The sequence below is a fragment of the Vanessa tameamea genome, chromosome 11 (assembly GCF_037043105.1).
Source record: "Vanessa tameamea isolate UH-Manoa-2023 chromosome 11, ilVanTame1 primary haplotype, whole genome shotgun sequence".
In the NCBI taxonomy this organism is placed as follows: Eukaryota; Metazoa; Arthropoda; class Insecta; order Lepidoptera; family Nymphalidae; genus Vanessa; species Vanessa tameamea.
Genome location: NC_087319.1, coordinates 6,144,163 through 6,164,779, shown reverse-complemented (window position 1 = coordinate 6,164,779; position 20,617 = coordinate 6,144,163). Strand labels below are relative to the sequence as shown.

The 20,617-nt window shown below is 31.8% G+C and overlaps 1 protein-coding gene across 1 annotated transcript; it reads left to right on the top strand.

Moving 5' to 3' along the window:
* Positions 1-6,897: 6,897 nt before the first annotated feature.
* On the top strand, positions 6,898-9,045 carry LOC113400819 (juvenile hormone esterase-like). Its single transcript, XM_026640490.2, has 3 exons — positions 6,898-7,070; positions 7,432-8,750; positions 8,832-9,045. The coding sequence occupies exons 1-3, from the start codon at positions 6,903-6,905 to the stop codon at positions 9,001-9,003; spliced, it is 1,659 nt and encodes a 552-aa protein (XP_026496275.2). The 5' UTR covers positions 6,898-6,902; the 3' UTR covers positions 9,004-9,045.
* The last annotated feature ends 11,572 nt before the right edge of the window (positions 9,046-20,617 follow it).

Here is a 20,617-nt window from a genome sequence, read left to right as displayed (position 1 = left end):
AGCTTTTGCTACTTCTACCTCCCATGAGATAGTCGATAGCCAATATCATACGCGTCCCAAAATTCGGTATCCAGATGACTTCCCGAGTTTTTGGTTGCTTTAGACAAATTTCATAAGCTACTAAGCTGACGACTTTTTGATACATTAATAAACCACTGTTTAGCTTCAAACGTAATCCCTCAAAAAAAAAGATTAATCAATACAGAAAATTCTTTTATATCTTGAATATTATCTTAAAAAATAATTCTAAGGTGTATGTATGTAGGTATATATCATCTGAGGATAGTAATACCCAGAAATCAATTAGATGTGTCAACAGTGTTGCCTTATAGGTGTCAGACCAAAGACTTTTTGAGTGACGTATCAACGTTTATAATGGATCAACAAACATAAAACATTTTTCCCATGTTCGAAACTTCATACAATAGTCTAATTTACTATCTATTTTTGTTCTTTGTTTCACTGGAAATATAACAATATGACTAATTAATTATGAATTAAAATATTTGTAATTTATAGATATAGAAGTAAATTTGTTTCAATTAAGTAACAAAATAAGTAATATAGAAGATAACATCAATATTATCACAATGACAATGCAAATTTTTTATCTGTACTGAATATTGATATAGAATATGAGCTTGCTTTCAAGTGTTTATTCAAAAACGTAAATAATTTACAAAGTATACAAAATAATTTATATAAATTGTGAGTATTTCTTTTAAATTAAACTTTTATATAATAGAGCCCTTTTTATTAAAATTATGTTTAACTAGTTAGTAAATTTCTTGGTCGTTGTAACTTATTTTGTTCACGAAATTTCACTAGAACTGTATTGGTGGGCTATTACATTAATATATGGATTTTCTCTTTTACTTTCACAGTACAATGGAAACGTATTATTTATCAAATCTTCCTTTATCACAATTAATTCAAGTAGAAGTTAGTGAAGGTATACTAGAAAGTGAAATTGTAAACAATGAATCTGGATGTCCCTTCTTCACATTCAAGGGCATCCCTTACGCTGAGCCTCCAATCGGCGATCTAAGGTTCAAGGTGGTTAAAAACTTCGGTAACAATGCAGTTTGAGTACTTTCCCGTAAACCAAAGAAAAATATATATTTTTAGTATGTAATCATATTTGAAAATATTTTACCATATATTTCTGGGAATTTTAAAAACTCTTAAATAATAACAATAATGGGAAATGTCAGCCCCCAAAGAGGGCAAAAGAATCACACACAAAAACAAAAAAAACATCGTTTTTCAGAAATGTGCTCAAACTTACAAGACTTGATATTAATGTTCGGAATAAAAATATAAGTAAACTAGTGTCAACTAAATACACCACAGGCTCATGCAAACAATTTTTATTATTTTAAAAAATACTAAAAAACTACTAACTAGAAGTTTTAAATCGATAAGACAGTAAGCTCTTAATAAATATAAGGTTAAAAAGGGTAATCATTATAAAAGAATTATAATGTTTAGATACCAAACATTTGGAAATATGAAAAACTAAATCCAAATTATAATAAGTAATTATATTGCATAATAAAAAAAATAAGTTATACATAAATTGGTATATATTATAAATATACGTTTTTATTTAAAACAAAAACTACATTTGACACCCATTTGAAGCTCTCCGAAATGGTATATATGAAGGAGTTGAGGTTATAAATGGTTATACAGAAGACGAAGGAATAATATTTTTCTCTATGGGTACCAATTTCAACAAAATGTTTGATCAAGCTAACAATTTCATAGATTTTTTTTGTACCTGAACCGTAGACTACGAATATTCCGTTGACAACCCAAATGGAAATAGGCAGAAGATTTAAAGATTTATATTTGAAGGATAAAATCGCTTCGAGAGAATCTCTAGATGCTTTATTAAAATATCTCAACATGGAGCTGTTTACCTATGAGACGATGAGTCAAGAAAGAATTATTGCTAAAAGAAATAAAAATAAAACTCTTTGTATAAATTTACAAGTAAATCTTAGTTGAATTTATTTTCCCTTATGGTGGGATTGGACCAACTATTCAATTATAGGCCAGTGGTCGCCCATACTGACGATCTTGGTTATATCTTTACATTAAAAGAAGTTAATATGAATTCATCTACATTTAAAATGATCGAACAGGTGACAATGCTATGTACAAATTTTGCAAAATACGGGTAAATACTATAAGCTCATTAAAATATATAATATTTATTTGGCAAAAAAATATCAGTATATACCGGTATAAATTGTTTTTATAATTTAAAGAATATCTCTTTTGTTAATTTCAGTGATCCAACACCTGATGACAGTCGGTGTGAAATGGCTTCCGTATACAATGGAAAACCAAGATTACTTAGATATCGGAGAGAATTTAGTTCCTGGGCGATATCCAGAAAAAGAAGACTTAGACTTTTAAGAGAATAATTTTAAAGAATTTCTACCCCAATATGTACCATAAAATAAAAGTGTACCATAAAATGATAAATAAATTGTTTTGTTAGGTTTATTGGAAATACTATTTAAACTAAATAGATTTGTGTTAAGTCGAATGCTAGTTTTTTATTACCTCAGCAGCTCTCAGAATTAAATGACAGGTCAAATATAAAATAGCAAAAATAATTGACTTATATGTGTACTATTAGACAAGCTGCTCAAAATTAAAATTATGTCACAATGAATGAAAAGGGAAAGTAAGCGGGAAGGGGAAATTATTTCAGTGATTAGATCGAGACGATTGCGCAGATGTGTCCCGTGTCGATGTGTAATTTTTACCTAATTCTGTTTTTCTCTGAGAGAATTATAGTGAAATTATATGATTCGATAATGGTAATTGTAATCGAATTAAGTACATTAAAAAAAAACATTATAACAACATATAATCGACATAAAAGACTTAGGTTAGAACCTAGAAGAAAACATTCTTATACTTGAGAAAATTTATGCCCTCAGAAAACACTTAAAATAATTTTTACATTATCGAAGATTACAAGTCGGCATTTTTGCAAAAATAGTATTTTTAAATAATATTTTATTGTTAGTGTTAATACTTGGTGGAAGGGCTTTGTGCAAGTCCGTCTGGGTAGGTACCACCCACTCATCAGATATTCTACCGCCAAATAACAGTACTCTGTATTGTTGTGTTCCGGTTAGAAGGGTGAGTGAGCCAGTGTAATCACAGGCACAGACATAACATCTTAGTTTCCAAGGTTGGTGGCGCATAGGTGATGTAAGGAATGGTTAATATTTCTTACAGCGCCTTTGTCTATGGGCGGTGGTGACCACTTACCATCAGGTCGCCCATATGCTCGTCCGCCAACCAATGCAATAAAAAAAATAAAAAAATATTTTTATCTTTCCGCTTTATCAGTTTTAAGTATGTTCTGTAATCCTTTTAGGTAAATCTAGTAAATGGCATATCATGATTTCTATCGTGCATTTAATTTACGCCAAATTATTTGTTTACAATTAATAATAATAATAATAAGTAGTTACTAACCATAAATAGTTATGAAATAATGTAAACAAAGCGCCCATGTAAATAATGATGTCGATTTGTAACCTAGTCAAGTTTCGGGAGCTTCAATTAAACTTTAAAAATTATTAAAATTTAATTAAAAAAATTAAATTGAATTTCAAAAAGAAATTAAATCTTAATTATAAAATGAATTCATGTGACAGAATTGGATGCCAATCATGTAATGATTTGTTACGCTTAAAACTATACAATGTTAAATTTAAGGAATCAGCAATTTATTGGAAACTCACGGAAGGTTTGGTTCCCAGAGATTCCTTAGTTGGCAGAAACGGTGTACTGCGCAACATAACTACTTACTAAACATGAGTTGTACAAAAATGAGTTGTAGTAAATTGACCGTAACTTAGTGCGCAAAGTCTCAGTACCAGACAACGCATCTATTAAAAAATACATAGTATTGGGTTAATTGTAATAGGGGATGATTTAAAGCAGATAAAACCAACTAAAAACTTTTAAAGAGTGTATCCAGCAAATTGAAAATTATTTTCAAGTATAAATCAAATAAAATTTATTTTATTAAATACAATAAAGCATTTTTGAACCGTCTTTATTTAATCTCTATCACCATTTCATCATGAAAGGTTGTAAGTTGTTGAAAGTATTGTCATTTTTAGATTTTTTATGGAAGCCCGTCATTTTTCAAGTTGAAAATTAAAAAAACATGAAACTTTATTTTTGGGATACTGATTAAAAATGATTAAATACCTATTTAAGTGTTTCTAGATATTCTACTTCTAAGAGGTTTAATAGGGGTTGACATTTCTTATATAGATTAGTCTGGAAGTCCGTGATCTTTTAAGTTAGAAGCATTCAATTTTATTTTTATGTTACTGATTAAAAGTGAGTAGATACATATTTAAACGTTTCTGCATATTCAACCTATAAGGGGTTTAATAAGGGTTGACATTTTTTATATAGCTTAGTCTGGAAGTCCGTCATTTTTTAAGTTAGAAGCAAGAAATTTTATTTTTGTGCCACTGATTAAAAATGAGTTGATACGTATTTAAGCATTTCTGAATATTCTACCCTAAGGGCTGAAATACAAACCAATGTGGTATACAAAGAGGTCTCACATTAACGTAAAATTTTAAGTTAATTTGTAAATATATACATATTCTACGCGAACAATGCCGCGGGTAACAGCTAGAATAACATAAGACTAGGAAATACTAGTATACTATGAAAATTAATAAAATAAACTAGTCTAGCAGTACTTATGTCTGTGAGTTGTCGAATTATTGTGATTGCATTCATTACATAATCTAGTTTCGTTGGTACATTTAATTATTTTAATTAAAAATGTAATTGTTATATATTTACTTTGTAATGCATTTTCTATTTTTATTGTAATGAGTGTTGCATATACCATATATCGATCATTGTTTTATGATAATTTTGTTAAAAATGAGTCTCTTTAGCGATCCATCAAACATTGAACTAATCTCGGGTTCGACTTCAGAACCGCGAGATTCTTGTCGATGCAAATGTAAAAAATAATAAGAAATATTGACCAACCATTTCAGTTGAACCTTTTTAGGCCCCTCTACACAATATGTAAAACTTAGCTTTTACGGTGGTAGTGCCACACTGCATACCTTTGGGTTGCAGCCGAATGGGCCGGCATGCCCGGGGAAGTACCACTCTCTCACTCAAAATCGGCGTAAAGTGGTAGCTATGCTACCGCGTTTCGTCCGGTATGTGAGAGTCCCGGAGGTCCGATCCGCATTCCCCCCAAAACATAATGGTTGTGCAGAATTTGGTTTCATTACCCCAGGAGGGTACCATCAGCGACTGCGGTGGAGAATCCCTCTCTGGGCATCCATGCTCAGGACGTACACCACCTGAGCAGGGATGCCCAGGCTGCCCTCCGAATTCTGGGGGGGGCAATTTTGCGCTCGCCACTGTTCGGGGCAAGCGGAGCAGGCATCATAAGGCAACCCCTTCCACCCACACTGTGGACTTCTGCAACATAAGGGGACTCAACTCCAACTTGAACGCCGTTCACTTTCACCTTGAGACGGCGAAGCCGGCCTTGCTCTTTCTTACCGAGACCCAGATATCCTCTCCTGCCGATACGACATTTTTTTCTTACCCCGGGTACAAATTGGAACATTCCTTTGTACCACGAGCTGGGGTGTGCGTTTACGTCAGAGATGATATCTGCTCTCGACGCCTCGGCAGCCTTGAAGGGCAGGACCTATCGATTATCTGGCTCCGTGTAGACTGCGACGACCATCCGCGAATCTACGCGTGCCTTTATAGGTCCCATAGCGGTAATGCCGAAACCGACCGACTGGTTGAGCACGTCCAAGTGGCTACAGATTCCGTGCTGCAGCAGATCCCATCCGCAGAGATCGTAATTCTTGGCGATTTTAATGCCCACCATGCCGAATGGCTTGGATCACGCACTAAACACGGTTCTTCTTAGAACCGAGGTGTTAATTTCCGAACCGGTGGTAGATTTTGGACTATCAATAAGCAAGTGTAATCACTTCTACATTGAACAAAGATTTTTGACTTTGACTTTGTTCTATCCATGCAAAGCAGGGACGGGTAAATAATGGACAATTTTTGTTACACTGACATGATTTGATATATTTATATTAGTTTGCAAGCAACAAATCATATCAGGCTAAATACGTCTTCAGAAGTGATGACCGTCACTGTTGCGATCTCTGCATACCATTGAACCTGATTACAATTGTGTTTTTTTTTTAATTTGTATAATTGAACTCACGCAATAATCTGAATAAATACATTTGTGTACGGGTTAAATATATAGTGTTTAAAATATACATAACTAAAACATCAACTACATACTTATATGAAACTAAGGATGGAGCTTTTAATATAAAACCCTCAAAGTGCTGCCAACTCAGTAGACGTGACAAATCAACCTATTTATCCAAACGCGACTTTAGAAATGCTGAGGTCAAATTTAATTTCTAAATTGCATTTCTGTCATGCCTAAGGACGTTTTACTTCTAAAATTGATAAGTTATCTTAACCGATAAAAATAATATTGTCATGGTGGCAACGATACATCATATCTACTACTTTAAGAAAATATCAGTGTTCAGTCAACAATGAAAAAAACAAATCATAAGTGAAAATATTTTAAAAAGTAAAAAAATATATTTTTAATAATTGTGAGTATTCGTTTTATATTCATATTTGATATATTCAATATAAAATAATTGAATATTATTCATAAGTATTCAAAGTTGAGTTTCTTGTTCTCTATAATAATAAAAAAATTAAAGTAAATGAAAAGTTAAGAATTAGATAAGGATAGAAAGCATAACGATGTCTCGATTTAATTATCATTTATTGTTATTATTTTTACTTCTCAGGCAATGGATATGTGTAATTTGTTATATCTTCTTTTATCACGACTAATTCAAGTAGAAGTTAGTGAAGGTATATTAGAAGGTGAAGTTGTAGGCAATGAATATGGATGTCCCTTCTTCAGCTTCAAGGGTATCCCTTACGCTGAGCCACCAGTGGGCGACCTAAGGTTCAAGGTAATTAAAATCTTCAGCAACTATAATATCCGAACATGAGACATGAAAATATCTTACAAATAATTTTAATTATGTAACCGTACGCGTTTGCCAGTTTAATTAATGGACCATAAAAAAAGACAAATGTAACAAAACTTGAATTTCAACAAAAAAATCTAGTCTTTTGTAATACTAATAACAATTGGTGTCTCTTTGATTTTATTTTAAACAAATAACTGTAAATGGTAATATGTTATTAAATTAAATAATTAATTAATATACTTTTTTTTATTTTAAAACAAAAACTACCACATCTATTAAATAATAATAGCATTTTGAGTAAACGAAAAAGCACCTACTATTACTCCATTACTCTTTCTAGGCTCCTCTACCTAAGAAACCTTGGCAAGGAGTTCGTGATGCCACAGAACATGGCTCAAGTTGTTTTAAATATGAAATGTTCACAAACGAAACCCAGGTACCTGATGGAAGCGAAGATTGTTTATATCTTAATATTTACGCTCCAAATATTGCCCCCTTAAAACCATTACCTGTAATGGTTTTCATACACGGGGGTGGTTTTACCAGTGGCAGCGGCGATGATACAGTATTCAGTCCCAAATTTTTAGTAAGAAAAGACGTCGTTCTCGTTACCTTGAACTATAGACTAGAAGTTTTAGGTTTTCTCTCTCTAGACACGGAAGATATCCCCGGTAACGCCGGAATGAAAGACCAAGTAGCAGCGTTGAGATGGATTAAAAAGAATATCAAACATTTTGGCGGCGACCCTGATAATATTACCATATTCGGTGAAAGCGCTGGTGGTGCCAGTGTTTCTTTTCATTTAGTATCACCCATGAGCAAAGGACTTTTCAAAAGAGCTATCACTCAAAGTGGCACTCTAACGTCATGGTGGCCAAACACGTTTAGAGCGCGTGACAGAGCTTTACTACTCGCTAAAGAATTAGGCTGCGTTTCGACAAACGACAAAGAAATTTATGAGTGTTTAAAATCCCAACCTATTGAAAATCTCGTGAAAAAGAAAATACCTATAACATATGTAGAGTCAGCAAAAGAAGCTCCCAAAGTTTACTTTGGTATAGTTCAAGAAACAAAATTCGGTGACAATGAAAGATTCTTTTATGGACACTCATTTGAAGTCCTCCGAAAAGGTATACATGAAGGAGTTGAGGTTATGAATGGTTACACAGAGGACGAAGGAATACTATATTTATCTATGGGTATTGATGTTGATAAAGTATTTGATCAAGCTAACAATTTCTTAGAATTTTTTGTACCTGAACCATACACTACGAACACTCCGTTGACAACCCAAATGGAAATAGGCAGAAGATTTAAAGATTACTATTTGAAGAATAAAACTGCTTCGAGAGACAATTTAGATGATTTATTAAGATACTTTAACATGGAGTTGTTTACATATGGGACAATAAGTCAAGAAATAATGATTGCCAAGAAAAATAAGAACAAAAGTTTTTTGTATAAATTTACGTGTAAATCTGAGCTGAATTTATTTACTTTCATGACAGGATTAGACCAACTATTCAATTATAGGCCAGTGGTCGCTCATTCTGATGATCTTAGTTATATATTTTCATTGGAAGAAGTTAATATGAATTCACCTACATTTAAAATGATCGAACAGGTGACAACGCTATGGACGAACTTTGCAAAATACGGGTACCTATTTTTTTTATTAGCTAGTTGGTTGTGCCAAAAAGTGTCGTATATAGCGTTACTAATTTAATTTTAAAATTTCAGTGATCCAACACCTGATAACAGTCTTGGTGTGAAATGGCTTCCCTATACAATGGAAAACCAAGACTACTTAGATATCGGAGAGAATTTAGTTCCTAAACGATATCCAGAAAAAGAAGACATGGAATTTTGGAAGAGTAACTTTAAGGAATTTCTACCCCAATATGTACCTTAGAATTGACGTAAAATTGTATCATTAGACTATAGAATATAAAAAAATATCCCGCTGAGTTTCTTTAGCCGGTTCTTCTCAGGTCCGAGGTGTTAAATTCCGAACCGGTGGTAGATTTTTGACTATCAATAAGCAAGTGTAAACACTTCTATATTGAATAAAGATTTTTGACTTGAATATTTAATATTGAATTTTGCTATTCATATACACACAAAAAAAATATCGAAATCGGTCTACCCGCTTGGGAGAAATTCAGTTACATACACACGTAAAGAAGATTTATACATATATATTTTTACGTATTGTAACGTATATTCTTATCATATAATTTAAATATCCGGCAAAAATAACTAAAATCTAAATAAAAGCTGGTACACTAGCTAATATAATCAAATCAAATAAAAAGGATTATTGAAAGTTAAGGTTAATAAAAAGAGCGACTAAGTTTTAAAAGAAAATTTAATTCTACGAAAAATACTTTTTTATGAGATTATACGAATACGTACTCAAAAATTGTCTGAGATTAACTGAAGTCGATGTTACTGGCAGGCAGTTCCTTTAATATATTTTTTATTTAGGTCAAATTAAGTACTATTTACATTTTTTACCTATATTAACCAATTCACAATCGATTGATAATTCAACATAATAATAATAATTGATAATATTTGTTTAATTAATGGGATTAGTATAATTTTAATCAATAAGTTTCAACCAAAAGGGCGATCCGGCCTAGATTTATGCTATACTCTGTACAAGTTAGCTTAATATTTTTGACAGATGTAAATTTTTCTGATCGACATAACTTTGCAATGACGACAATATTATTTTCTTAATTTAATGATTTTAAAAATTGTAAATTTATTAAGAAATATATATAACACAAAATAATTCCCAAATAATTTATGTCTAGTGCAATAAAGATTTTCACATATAATACACCCACACCATCTCGTCACAGTTACATGTATTTTAAAACGTTATTTTTTGGACCACTATATATATTTTCTGTTTTCCATTACTAGCCCGTCTGTCAAACTTGTACAGGATATAATATAACCTTAGCGAAATACTCACGTATTATTACTCGCTGTTTATAATATATGATAGTATTATTCCTCCATACATGATAGTATTATTCCTAATGACAAAGTGTAAACGGTATTTCTCTTTTTTTGGCGAAAACTAACATTAATTTTCATGAAGATTGCTAATAATGTGTTTCAAATAATTTGAACGAAATTCAACTTGAGGATAAACATTAAACAAGTGGTAATTACTAGAGTTTAGCATTTATAAATATTATTTAGTATATATAATATGTATCATACTGTAATGGCATTATTTAAATGAAAAAAAGATGCCTTCATTGCGATTAACATATTTTTTTAAATTATTTAAATCGTCTGTCACTTATAATTAATAAAACTAAATTCGTGAATAGCATGCCTTGATGACAGTATAATATAATTTAAATTAATCTTGCCGATTTTAAATACGTAAAAAAAAATTGTAAAACAAAATAAATACACATAGGGTATGTTTAATTTTTAAGCAAATATTATAAACAATGACGTAGATGACCCTTAAAAAAATCTTTCAAATTATTAGATTGACGATTTCATCATCTAACTTAAGGTCCTAAACCATTATCAGAAAATATTCAAACGCATAAAATAGTTTATACAAGCGATCGATTCTATCAAATCACAACGCTAATAGTTCAGCGTTCTTCTAAATTAATTGATGGCATTAGGGCGCGGCCCCACTAATACTGTAAATCTTAATTAGGTGTAATGTGAAAGCTTTTACTGTTTTCTCTTTATCTTGCTCATTTTATTGAAGTAAAAGAATTTCGGATGAGATGATAATGAAAATTCAAGGTCCAAATCGAATGTCTAAGTATATATAGTTAATATATCATGTTGAAGATAAATTCTGCAGAGGCAAAAAAAATTGAACGAATTTGAACTCAGTGAACACATGAACCATGACAGGAAATAAACCGCTCTTACGTATAGGTAGTGAGAATCACGTGTTTTATTTATTGTTTTGGGTTCGTTATCGATACTATACTCATAGTTTTCAAAATCTTGATAGCATATGTTGTAATCTTATCCATATTTATATAAATTATCTCGAGCTAAAATCAGGTGTTACTTGAAAAAGTGGTGACGATAACTGATACTCACATCAAAAACATCTCATTGTAGTGATGAACAATTATATATAAAGATACAAATGTTATAAGATTTGTTTTTTCGTTCACCGTTTTATAAAGAGAGTCCTCTACCCTAGTACCCTCTATTCCGCCACAGCAATGAATGCTTGGTAAAATAAAGTCGTATATTAAACAGCAGGTAACGGTCCAAGGCGGGCAGACAAGGTATTTTATGGAGAAATCAACCTGAACCCATTGCATTCAGACAGCGTTTTACCGTTAATAAGAAACATGTAGTTCTATGAATAGAGTCATCTTATATTAATTATCAAGATAAAGCCGGTAAGATTAATTTAAATGTTTTTCTATTGAGTAATGTCTCTCGGCGGTCCCGTATAGTTCTATTCTCAAAAGCATTTTTGTTTATTATACTGTCAATATATGCTATTCACGAATTTAGTTTTATTTATAATATATTAAATTTATATTCATTGTATTTTTACTACGCATAAAATCAAATTATGTGTATTATTTGATGAAAGGTCTTATGATTTAGAAATTAAGTATATTTTGAATTTATTGTACACCCCAAAAAATGTACCAAGAACCATGAACTTAAATGAATATTATATAGGATACGAAAACTAATAATGAAAAAACTAAAGAAAACAAAATATCGGTTTCATAACATTATTCCGTGCGTGGACAATCTTCATAAAACTTCCGCCTAACAAAGGAGCGTCCGAGCTCAACACGAGGGGACACGCAAAGGGGCATGATGTATATATGACAGGGGCTACAAGCGTTGCCCAAACTTTGATCCATTACAACCATCAAACCCATTAGACTCTATTTTATTAATATGGGAAAAAACAATGATAAATCTTAATCTATTTAGATCGTTGAAAAATGTTATGTCAGACTATGTAAACAACAATTGAAATATATTACATTATAATACATTTCAAAAGGACACCGCTGCAATCATAAAACCTAGAAATTTTCGATGGGAATATTTTACTGTACAAGTGTATGCCTAAATCAAGTAAAATGTCTTTTATTAAAGTTAACTTTACAGGCATTTTTGAATCGTCAATATTTCAACTCTGCCACTGTTTCGGAGAGCGGCCTCCATTTGTACCAGCGCACCATTTAATTCCAGAGAACCTTCAAAACTCTTTGATTAACGTAGGAGTAAATTAATTTTAATTGTACGTTTTCTATTCTCTCGCTATCATAGTCCGATGAGGTGAAAATTCAGCCCCATTTAAAACAGATAAGAACAAACAGATGAAAACTATAAAATACGTGTAAATTAAAATGAAAGTAATATATGATTACGTTCAAAAGTTGGTTCTCGTCGGTTCTGAGTTGTAATTAAATTTTAATCCCACCTACCAGCCACTTTAGAACAAGTAATCTAAGGAACAAACTTAGCTAGTTTGTCAAGCTTGTAGATAGTTAAAAACTAGGGTATTTCAAAAGTGTTTTACAAGTAAAGATAAAAGAAAAGCACATCTTGAAACTATAGTCGTTAGCGCTGCGGTACGTTTTCTAAAGAAGCTTTCTAGACCAAGACAGTTATTTTTATACATATTAAATAAAAGTTTATCCGTATGCACGAAACAAGTTTGAGAATTACAGAGCAATTAGAAAGATATGTTTTTTATGTTTAATATAATTTACAAAGTTAGAAGTCTTTTTTTCTTTGCTTCTAGTTTTATTCAGAAACTAACACTGATAATAGTTAGATTGGTTTAGAGATTAATTAAAAGATAATTTCGCTATTTTGTATCGAATAATAATTTGAGAAGCACTTACCTTTTCCACCGAACGATTTCACGGCCATTTTGCAATACATTGTTTGTTCAATTTGTACCCTCCACTCTCAAGAGAAAACAAACCACTTTATTATGAAACCCAAAAATACCAACAAGACCTTTATTTTAAAGGAATAAGTAAGAATTTGCAATACCATTGATGCTTATAATTTTTTTGTTATTTTGATATCTTGAAGATAAGTTTGACACCAGAAAGTTCAATGAACTTTTTACACTTTACCGTATGACATTTATTTAAAAAAAAACTTTATAATATATAATATGAATGATGAATGATTAGGTTTTTATATTAAGTAAATATTTTGAAATGTATTCAATAATATATCACTTTCCAGCTCAGTTCACATTCATTTCTATTTCGAGGAATCGTAACTTTTGACATAATAAATTAAATAACTTTCGGTAAATGAATTTAATAATTAAAATAGAACGATATTTTCATTTCACGTCAGAGGTCAAATTACAGGAACAACTCTTTATTCGCTAAAATGAAACGTAATTAAGAATTATTTTAAGGGAAATTTAATTCGGAACTCGCCGAGACATTATAATTACTGGCTTTAGAATCGCTGTCAACTTGAGAAGCACTTAAAAATAAATTAAATTACACAAACAGAATAGACTTTGAAATTGTTATGATTTTTTACTATTTTACAATATGCCAACGCGATTTTATCCATTTATAATATGTAAATATTGTATTTTGACTATCCATATCCTATCATAAACATATCCTCCTCCTTCCATCGGATTATTGTGAAACATATAATGCTCTGACCGAGGCTATAAGATAAGGGTTCTGCTTCAGATTATTTAGTGAACACTCTTACAGGATGACAATCAAATCAACAGTTGTAAACAGTTTACTACCATGCCATCACACAGGATAAACTGTGTTATTTTTAGATTTTATACATTGCATTTAAACTGTTAAAAAAGTCCTGGTTTAATAAAACCTTAAAAAGATACACCAGGGGCACAGACAACACGTCTACGGAGATATAATCTGATTAGCTTTTCAAAATATTATAAAATACTAGCTGCCCCTACCGTCTTCGTGCGGGTAAAATAAGAATTTTATGTACTTTCTAAAGGCAGCGCTATTCATAATAACACAAAAAAAAAATCAAAATCGGTCTACCCGCTTGGGAGAAATTCAGTTACATACACACGTAAAGAAGATTTATATATATAAAAATATGTACGAATGGATCTTAACCAAAACAGATTAAAGAATCAAATCCGGGTCAGAGTTCTATGTGTTGAATAAAAAATAATGACCTAAGCGATGGAGGTTTTCGTCAGGAAACACAGGTATTGCATCTGCATATTGTTACCCATGTATATTCACAAATCCTTATAATATATAATTAAATTCGAAAGAACAATTAAGTTTCTATGGAAAAACTTTGATTAATATTACGAAATGAAATATATAATCAAACTGTTATATATAAATATAATGAAATTTACGTATTCATTGTCATAGAGAACTCACCTCTTCATTGTTCGTCGTGGCAGCAAATTAAACAGGGAAGTGCCCGAAATATGGGAACTTTAAATTAGCCTAGACACATACTTACAACCTTTTAGTTACAAAATATTTTAATATTATTTTAAACTATAATTAAATGTGAAACACGCTTTTGTCAATTCAATGTCTAGAACAAACCAAATGGCCGTCAACTAAAATGTTCCCAACTTTAAGTTGTTCCGTTTGTCGTTAGATTGGTGTTAGTTTAAAAATTAATCGAAATAAGGGACGACTTTTCATATTTCAAAAATAAATACATACTAGAACCATATAAGCCCACTCTATATCGACGCCACTAGGGGTTGACGTTTAACTCATTTATAAGTGCAAGTGTTTATCCTACCGGGGGTGCAGGCGGAGTATACTTCATATGCAAATATATTCAACGGTCTCTGAAGAGCCTTTACGGAAATACACGATATATTCAGCGCAAAAATACTGATATTATTATAAGTATATTAAAGTTTCAAATTTTTGTCAAGATAAAATATTTTAGTAGAACGTTAGCGTTTGTTTATTTGAGTGTCATCCGTTAGAAACGACTTATAACTTTCATTGTGCTAAACTGTGCTGGTAGGTTATTTTCATACCACTTTGTTTATGGTAGTGTGGTAGTGGTAGTAAGAAAAAAAGGCGGAACAGCGACTGGAACAGCGTTAAACAAATTAAGACTTAATTATTACAATGAAAATTTACTGATCATTTTAAGCGATGACAAAACTCTATGAAAGCGAATCAAAGCATTATATTACCTGGCTGCGTAACTATCAGTAATTATTTCAAGTGTGGTTTGTCCGTTAAAGCTGGACATAATTTAGGGAAACATCTTGATTATTAAGTTAATTTAGTACTTAACCTAGTAGTAAATAACCCAAAAGTTAGGAACATTGCTTACAAATTAAAACGATTACAAGAACGAAAAAGAAATTAATATTAGAATATTTGCTAAAAGCTCACGTAATATAAAAACGTAATTAAACATAAAATCCAAAAATTATCTGTTATATCTAAATTATCTATCGGAAGAGTACTTGTCGCGTGATAATATTATAATATTTCTGAAGCATACATCATTAGTATTTCATATATGCAAAGCGGATGATAGACGTGTACGATACACGATAAAATATTCATTGGATTTTAAATAACTTTTTGAGTGAGTCTATTTTTTTACTAAAATTTGTAAAGTAAGATTTACAAGATGGTTAAGTAATATGATGCATTTCTTATAACCTTTAACGTGAGGTGTTTTTTATTTAGAGTTTTAAAATAATAACATGAAATAAAGAAATTTCTGTTCCTCTACGCTCTATTTAGACTACGCTTTATTTCGGTAAGTTATTTCAATTCCAGCAAAGCGGACGATATCGTCGGAAAATCCAAGATGTGAGGTGTACTCGCTGTTTACATTCACTCCATATCCAGTCCAACCCACTGTCTTAAAGACGTCTTACAACGCATAGGGGACCAGTTTCGGGGATATAACATTGCCCTGTCTTACCCCTATGCGCAGTTGGATCAACTCTTCTTACAATCCTGGATTTGAAAGTCATTGTGCCGGCATTATAGAGACATCTCAGCACCTAGATGGCACTGCTAAGATTTCATCTCTGCATTGTTCTACTCTTCAGCCGTACAGTATGGATGTGGTCTACGGTGCTGTGGCTTGATCGAAAGCCGGCTTACTCTGATGGCTGAAACTCTTCAATACTAAGTACTGCTGTATAGCTTGACATCTGGTTTAATCTGGTGACATCGATCTTCAGTCCCATCATACTTTCTGAGTGCAAACATCCTTAGCATCTAACCTGCACAACCTTTTTGAATTTCTTGATTCAGCTTACCACTTAAAGCTAACTATATTGACCGCAAAATGGGTAAAACTCCGAATTAACGAAGTAAATATACGCGAAGCATGGCCCTTGTTACTAACACAGTAAAATAAAGTATAAGGGAAAATAGATCTTAAAATTAGATATACAACGTTGAAATTACAATAGACGTAATCTAGCAATTTGTACAGTCGTAGACGAAATTTTTATATCTCTAATTAAGACAAAACCGTCCTTTTATATTCACCCCACGAAACAAAGTTCGTTAAGTTAGCAAACCTGCACAAATCCATTTAAAAACAAACAGGAATATTGTTTAGTCAAATCAACACAATTTTTAAGGCTATGTCTTCACAAAAAGAAAATCAACATTTTTAATATTGTCAATTGGTGAAAAAAGTTTAGTAATTATTTTAAATTTATATACAAAATACTATTGTTCCGAGCTGCTAAATAAATGATCTTATATTTCACGGGATTAATATTTATTTCGTACATACATAATATTTATTTTAACACCCCATCCCAAACTCTGTGGTAAGAGTCGACTAAGGGAATTTTTGCAAAGCACATCGATCAATGCACACACATTTTGTGGGGGAACCAATACACCTGGAAAAGCACCTAGAAAAGCGAGAAGGGTTAGCATCAGACAGACGGCCTGCCAAATAGGCGTAATCAATTTTTTACACTACTTACACACTGCGTTGACCTCTAATGCTAGCAATATTAGAAATAAATTAAACATAAATTAAGCCCCTATAAACTCAGTGATGCTTTCTTGGCTTTCCATCTTGGTTTTGTATATTTCATTAAAAAAATTAAAGTAGACGAGCCTTTACGAATATATTGTACACGATACTCCTCTCTGACTGACCCAGTGGAATTATAGACAAACAAATAAAACAGTGCAACACAGCACGTGACAAAATTTTAAGAAGGGGATTAGGATTATTATTTTATGTATTATGCTCAGAGATGACTATTTAGACTTACCTTTTGGATATACTTGATGTACTCGCATCCTGCAGTAGCAATTTTCTCAATGAGATAATAATATTTATGCAGTACGTTATTCTCATTTAGTTAGTAGACAGATGAACGTCAAAAAGTAGTTGAACAAGTTATACTCTTTTAATACAATAATCGAAGTTTTCCACTTTTAATTGCAAACAAAAAACGATGAAAGCCACTGATTCATACTAGCCCGTACTACAAGAACCACGATTTTCAGAAAAAAGAAACAGCTGAAGACAGGGATACCACAACCAAGTAAAAAAATACTAACTGCCAGTATATTTTAGTAGGAAGAGAAAAAGAACTTTAACAAAAACTCGATTCGCTTTTCTACACGAATGTCCCTGTGTCCAGCCGTTCTATGCCAATAATTTAAACTCATTCGACCCCTATCTCCCCCTGAAGTGTGCTTGCGTTATCTTTACCGTACATTTTCAAATACGTTTAACCATACAAAAGCATATCCTCCTTTATATGCTTGCCTCGGCTGCAAATTCTATCTGTGGTTTGTAATTTCTAGCAAGTTCAAATTTTATATGTCGTATCCTCCGCTTGTTCGGGCTCAGATCGCTCTTCCTCCATTACTCAGTGCTTAAATAAACCCGTTAACGGACTTCTCAATATCTTATTTTACAGAATAAAATCGGTAATAACAAATGAATGAATGAATGACAGCTCCATCAAAAATGCAGTATTGTCGTTTCGCAAAATCGATTCCATCCCATTGTCCACTTGACATTTCGATATAGAGAATTTATTAACAAGCAACACCGAGACATAGTTCTTGATCGTATTAACAAATGGCGTTGCTCGTTCCTCGACATATATATAATCCAAAAAGGTAGTATACCTTCGGTTAAATGATTACAAAGATAAAAATAAACATTGGAATTGAAAACAAGATAACAATATAGAAAAGAGCGTACTTCTTAACAAACTGAGTATCGAACGAAGATAGTATTATGTTCAAGTAAAAAAAAAAACAAGTATATAAACGATATATAATATTACAGTTTTTTTCAATTTCTGCGGTTGTCGCTCAACAGAAATTCTGTGTATTGTTACGTCCTGTTTTATGCAATTAATAAGTCAATATAGTTAAGTACAGACACAATTGACGTAATATCTTAGATTCTACGGATGAATGGACATTTCGAATGGAAGGAACGGCTTATATCGCTTGAAAGATCAATGTCACTGTCCTACAATGTCTATGGAAAGAAATTATCTCTCTTCATTAGGTAGGCCATTTCGTCTATTTGCTTTACCGAGACTACGTCTGACATGATGTGTTTGTATATATGCCTGTGTGTCAATAAATGTATTCGTGTGCCAAAAAAGTATAAAACGATGGATGCTTTAACTTAACGAACGAGACATAAACTCTGCGTCTATGAGAAATTGCTACAAAATTAAATTTAAATTAATTTGCTGATAATTATCCAGTATAATCATATATATTCATATATATAAAAACTAGATTAACAATTCAACTTTAAGATCCAACCGTGTAACTAAATCCTAATGTGATTTATTATGAAATCAGTCCTAACCACAGAAATCAAGTACCTAACTACAATACTTGGTTACAGTACGGTTTATGTTTCTGTATAGAATTATTTTTATTCGCATCATGAGCTCATGCAGCTAATGCCCATATCACAGGAATGTCATACTGCATATGGAGATCAATGGTTTTATGTTAACCATTGAATGCATCAACCATTTCTTTATTTAATGGCAATTATATAGCTAAATATCAGTGTTATAAAAATAATGTAAGTTATTCTCGTTAGTTTACTGAGTTTAGTAATAGCTTATAAAAGTGCAGATCCCGAGTTCATGGTTGAATGAATCCCGGATTGGGCCAATTAAAATGACAAAAAAATTCTCAGAAGCAGTTCCGACATACTAGACACGACTTAGCACGTAAAGCCATTAGTCCTGCAACTGTACTCCCTCCGGTCGTGTTAGATTGCGTTCCCTCAGAGTTAGGCAATGAAGAATTCAACTGTGATTGCATACTATAATATAATGTCCCGCGCTGTTAAGAGTGGACACGGTAGCCGAAACCGGACAGGACAAAATATAAATTGTAAAACATTTTATGTTTATTTATATATATATATATATATATATATGTCGGCGGAAAATCTCGTATTTAAGAAAAACACGTGCCCGGAAATTATTGTTTTAATTATTTTTAATAATTGAAATCTCTATATATATATAGTATATGTATATAACTGTGTATATATAGGTATATTCAATAAAACGTTTGCATTATACAGTAAAGTATTACTCAATACAAATTATTTTCATGATAAAAAAGCATGGCGGCATATACGCATACAAATTTAAAATGGTGGAAAAGAGCAACTAATGAGTTTTTTACCGATTCTTCTCGGTAGAATCTACTGATAGATTAGTGCTTTTATGAGCCTACTTGAATAAATAATATTTCGATTTTGACTAAGGTACCTAGCTAAGATGATCGAAAGGTTCGTGGAGGCTTTACTAAAGACATTTAGATAAGTTTACCGTAGCTTTTTTGAGGGATTGTAAGAGGTATTAGATTTGCGAGTATAGCCCTCATGTTATCAATTTCAATCCGTGATCAGGCTTCCTGTATTTTCATTAATTTCCGGCATATAACGATCTCAGGCACAGTTTTAACTGAAATATTACTACTTTTTCACTGGAACTCTGAGATGTCATTAAAAAGTAAGATTTTCCTTCGCCTTCTTATTTCAAACTCATAACACTTCTTATGGATATGTTGAAACTGCAATTGAAAGTCTTAGTCTTGTCTTAGTCTGTGGTATATTTTTTTGTGCAAAGTTACGCGGTTTTATAAGGCCTTTTCCGCGATACACTACATCAATTTATATATATATCATAGCGCTAGCATATATATATTTATATATATATATATATATATACGTATTCATATATTTATCTTAAAACACTGACACAAGAGCGCTATGATATAAATCTTAGATACCGGTTTATCAATTATTGAAACTCTTGGTCCACTGATCACATTTCAAGAGCCACTCAGGTGATACCACTTCAGTATGGTCTTGGAAGAGGTTTACTTATACGAGGTAGCATTTATTGAAAGGGAATGGCTATTTTATCAACACTTTTCCGATGATTATTTACATATTTTTTTTAATATTAAATTGCACAATAGTAATATACGAAAGGAAGATATCCATTGCATTTTCTA

Bases quoted from the DNA above. Each gene is read 5' to 3' on its own strand.
- LOC113400819 (XM_026640490.2), top strand. From the start codon at position 6,903: ATGGATATGTGTAATTTGTTATATCTTCTTTTATCACGACTAATTCAA. The intron at 7,071-7,431 runs GTAATTAAAATC...TACTCTTTCTAG, and splicing joins TGGGCGACCTAAGGTTCAAG to GCTCCTCTACCTAAGAAACC. The intron at 8,751-8,831 runs GTACCTATTTTT...TTAAAATTTCAG, and splicing joins ACGAACTTTGCAAAATACGG to TGATCCAACACCTGATAACA.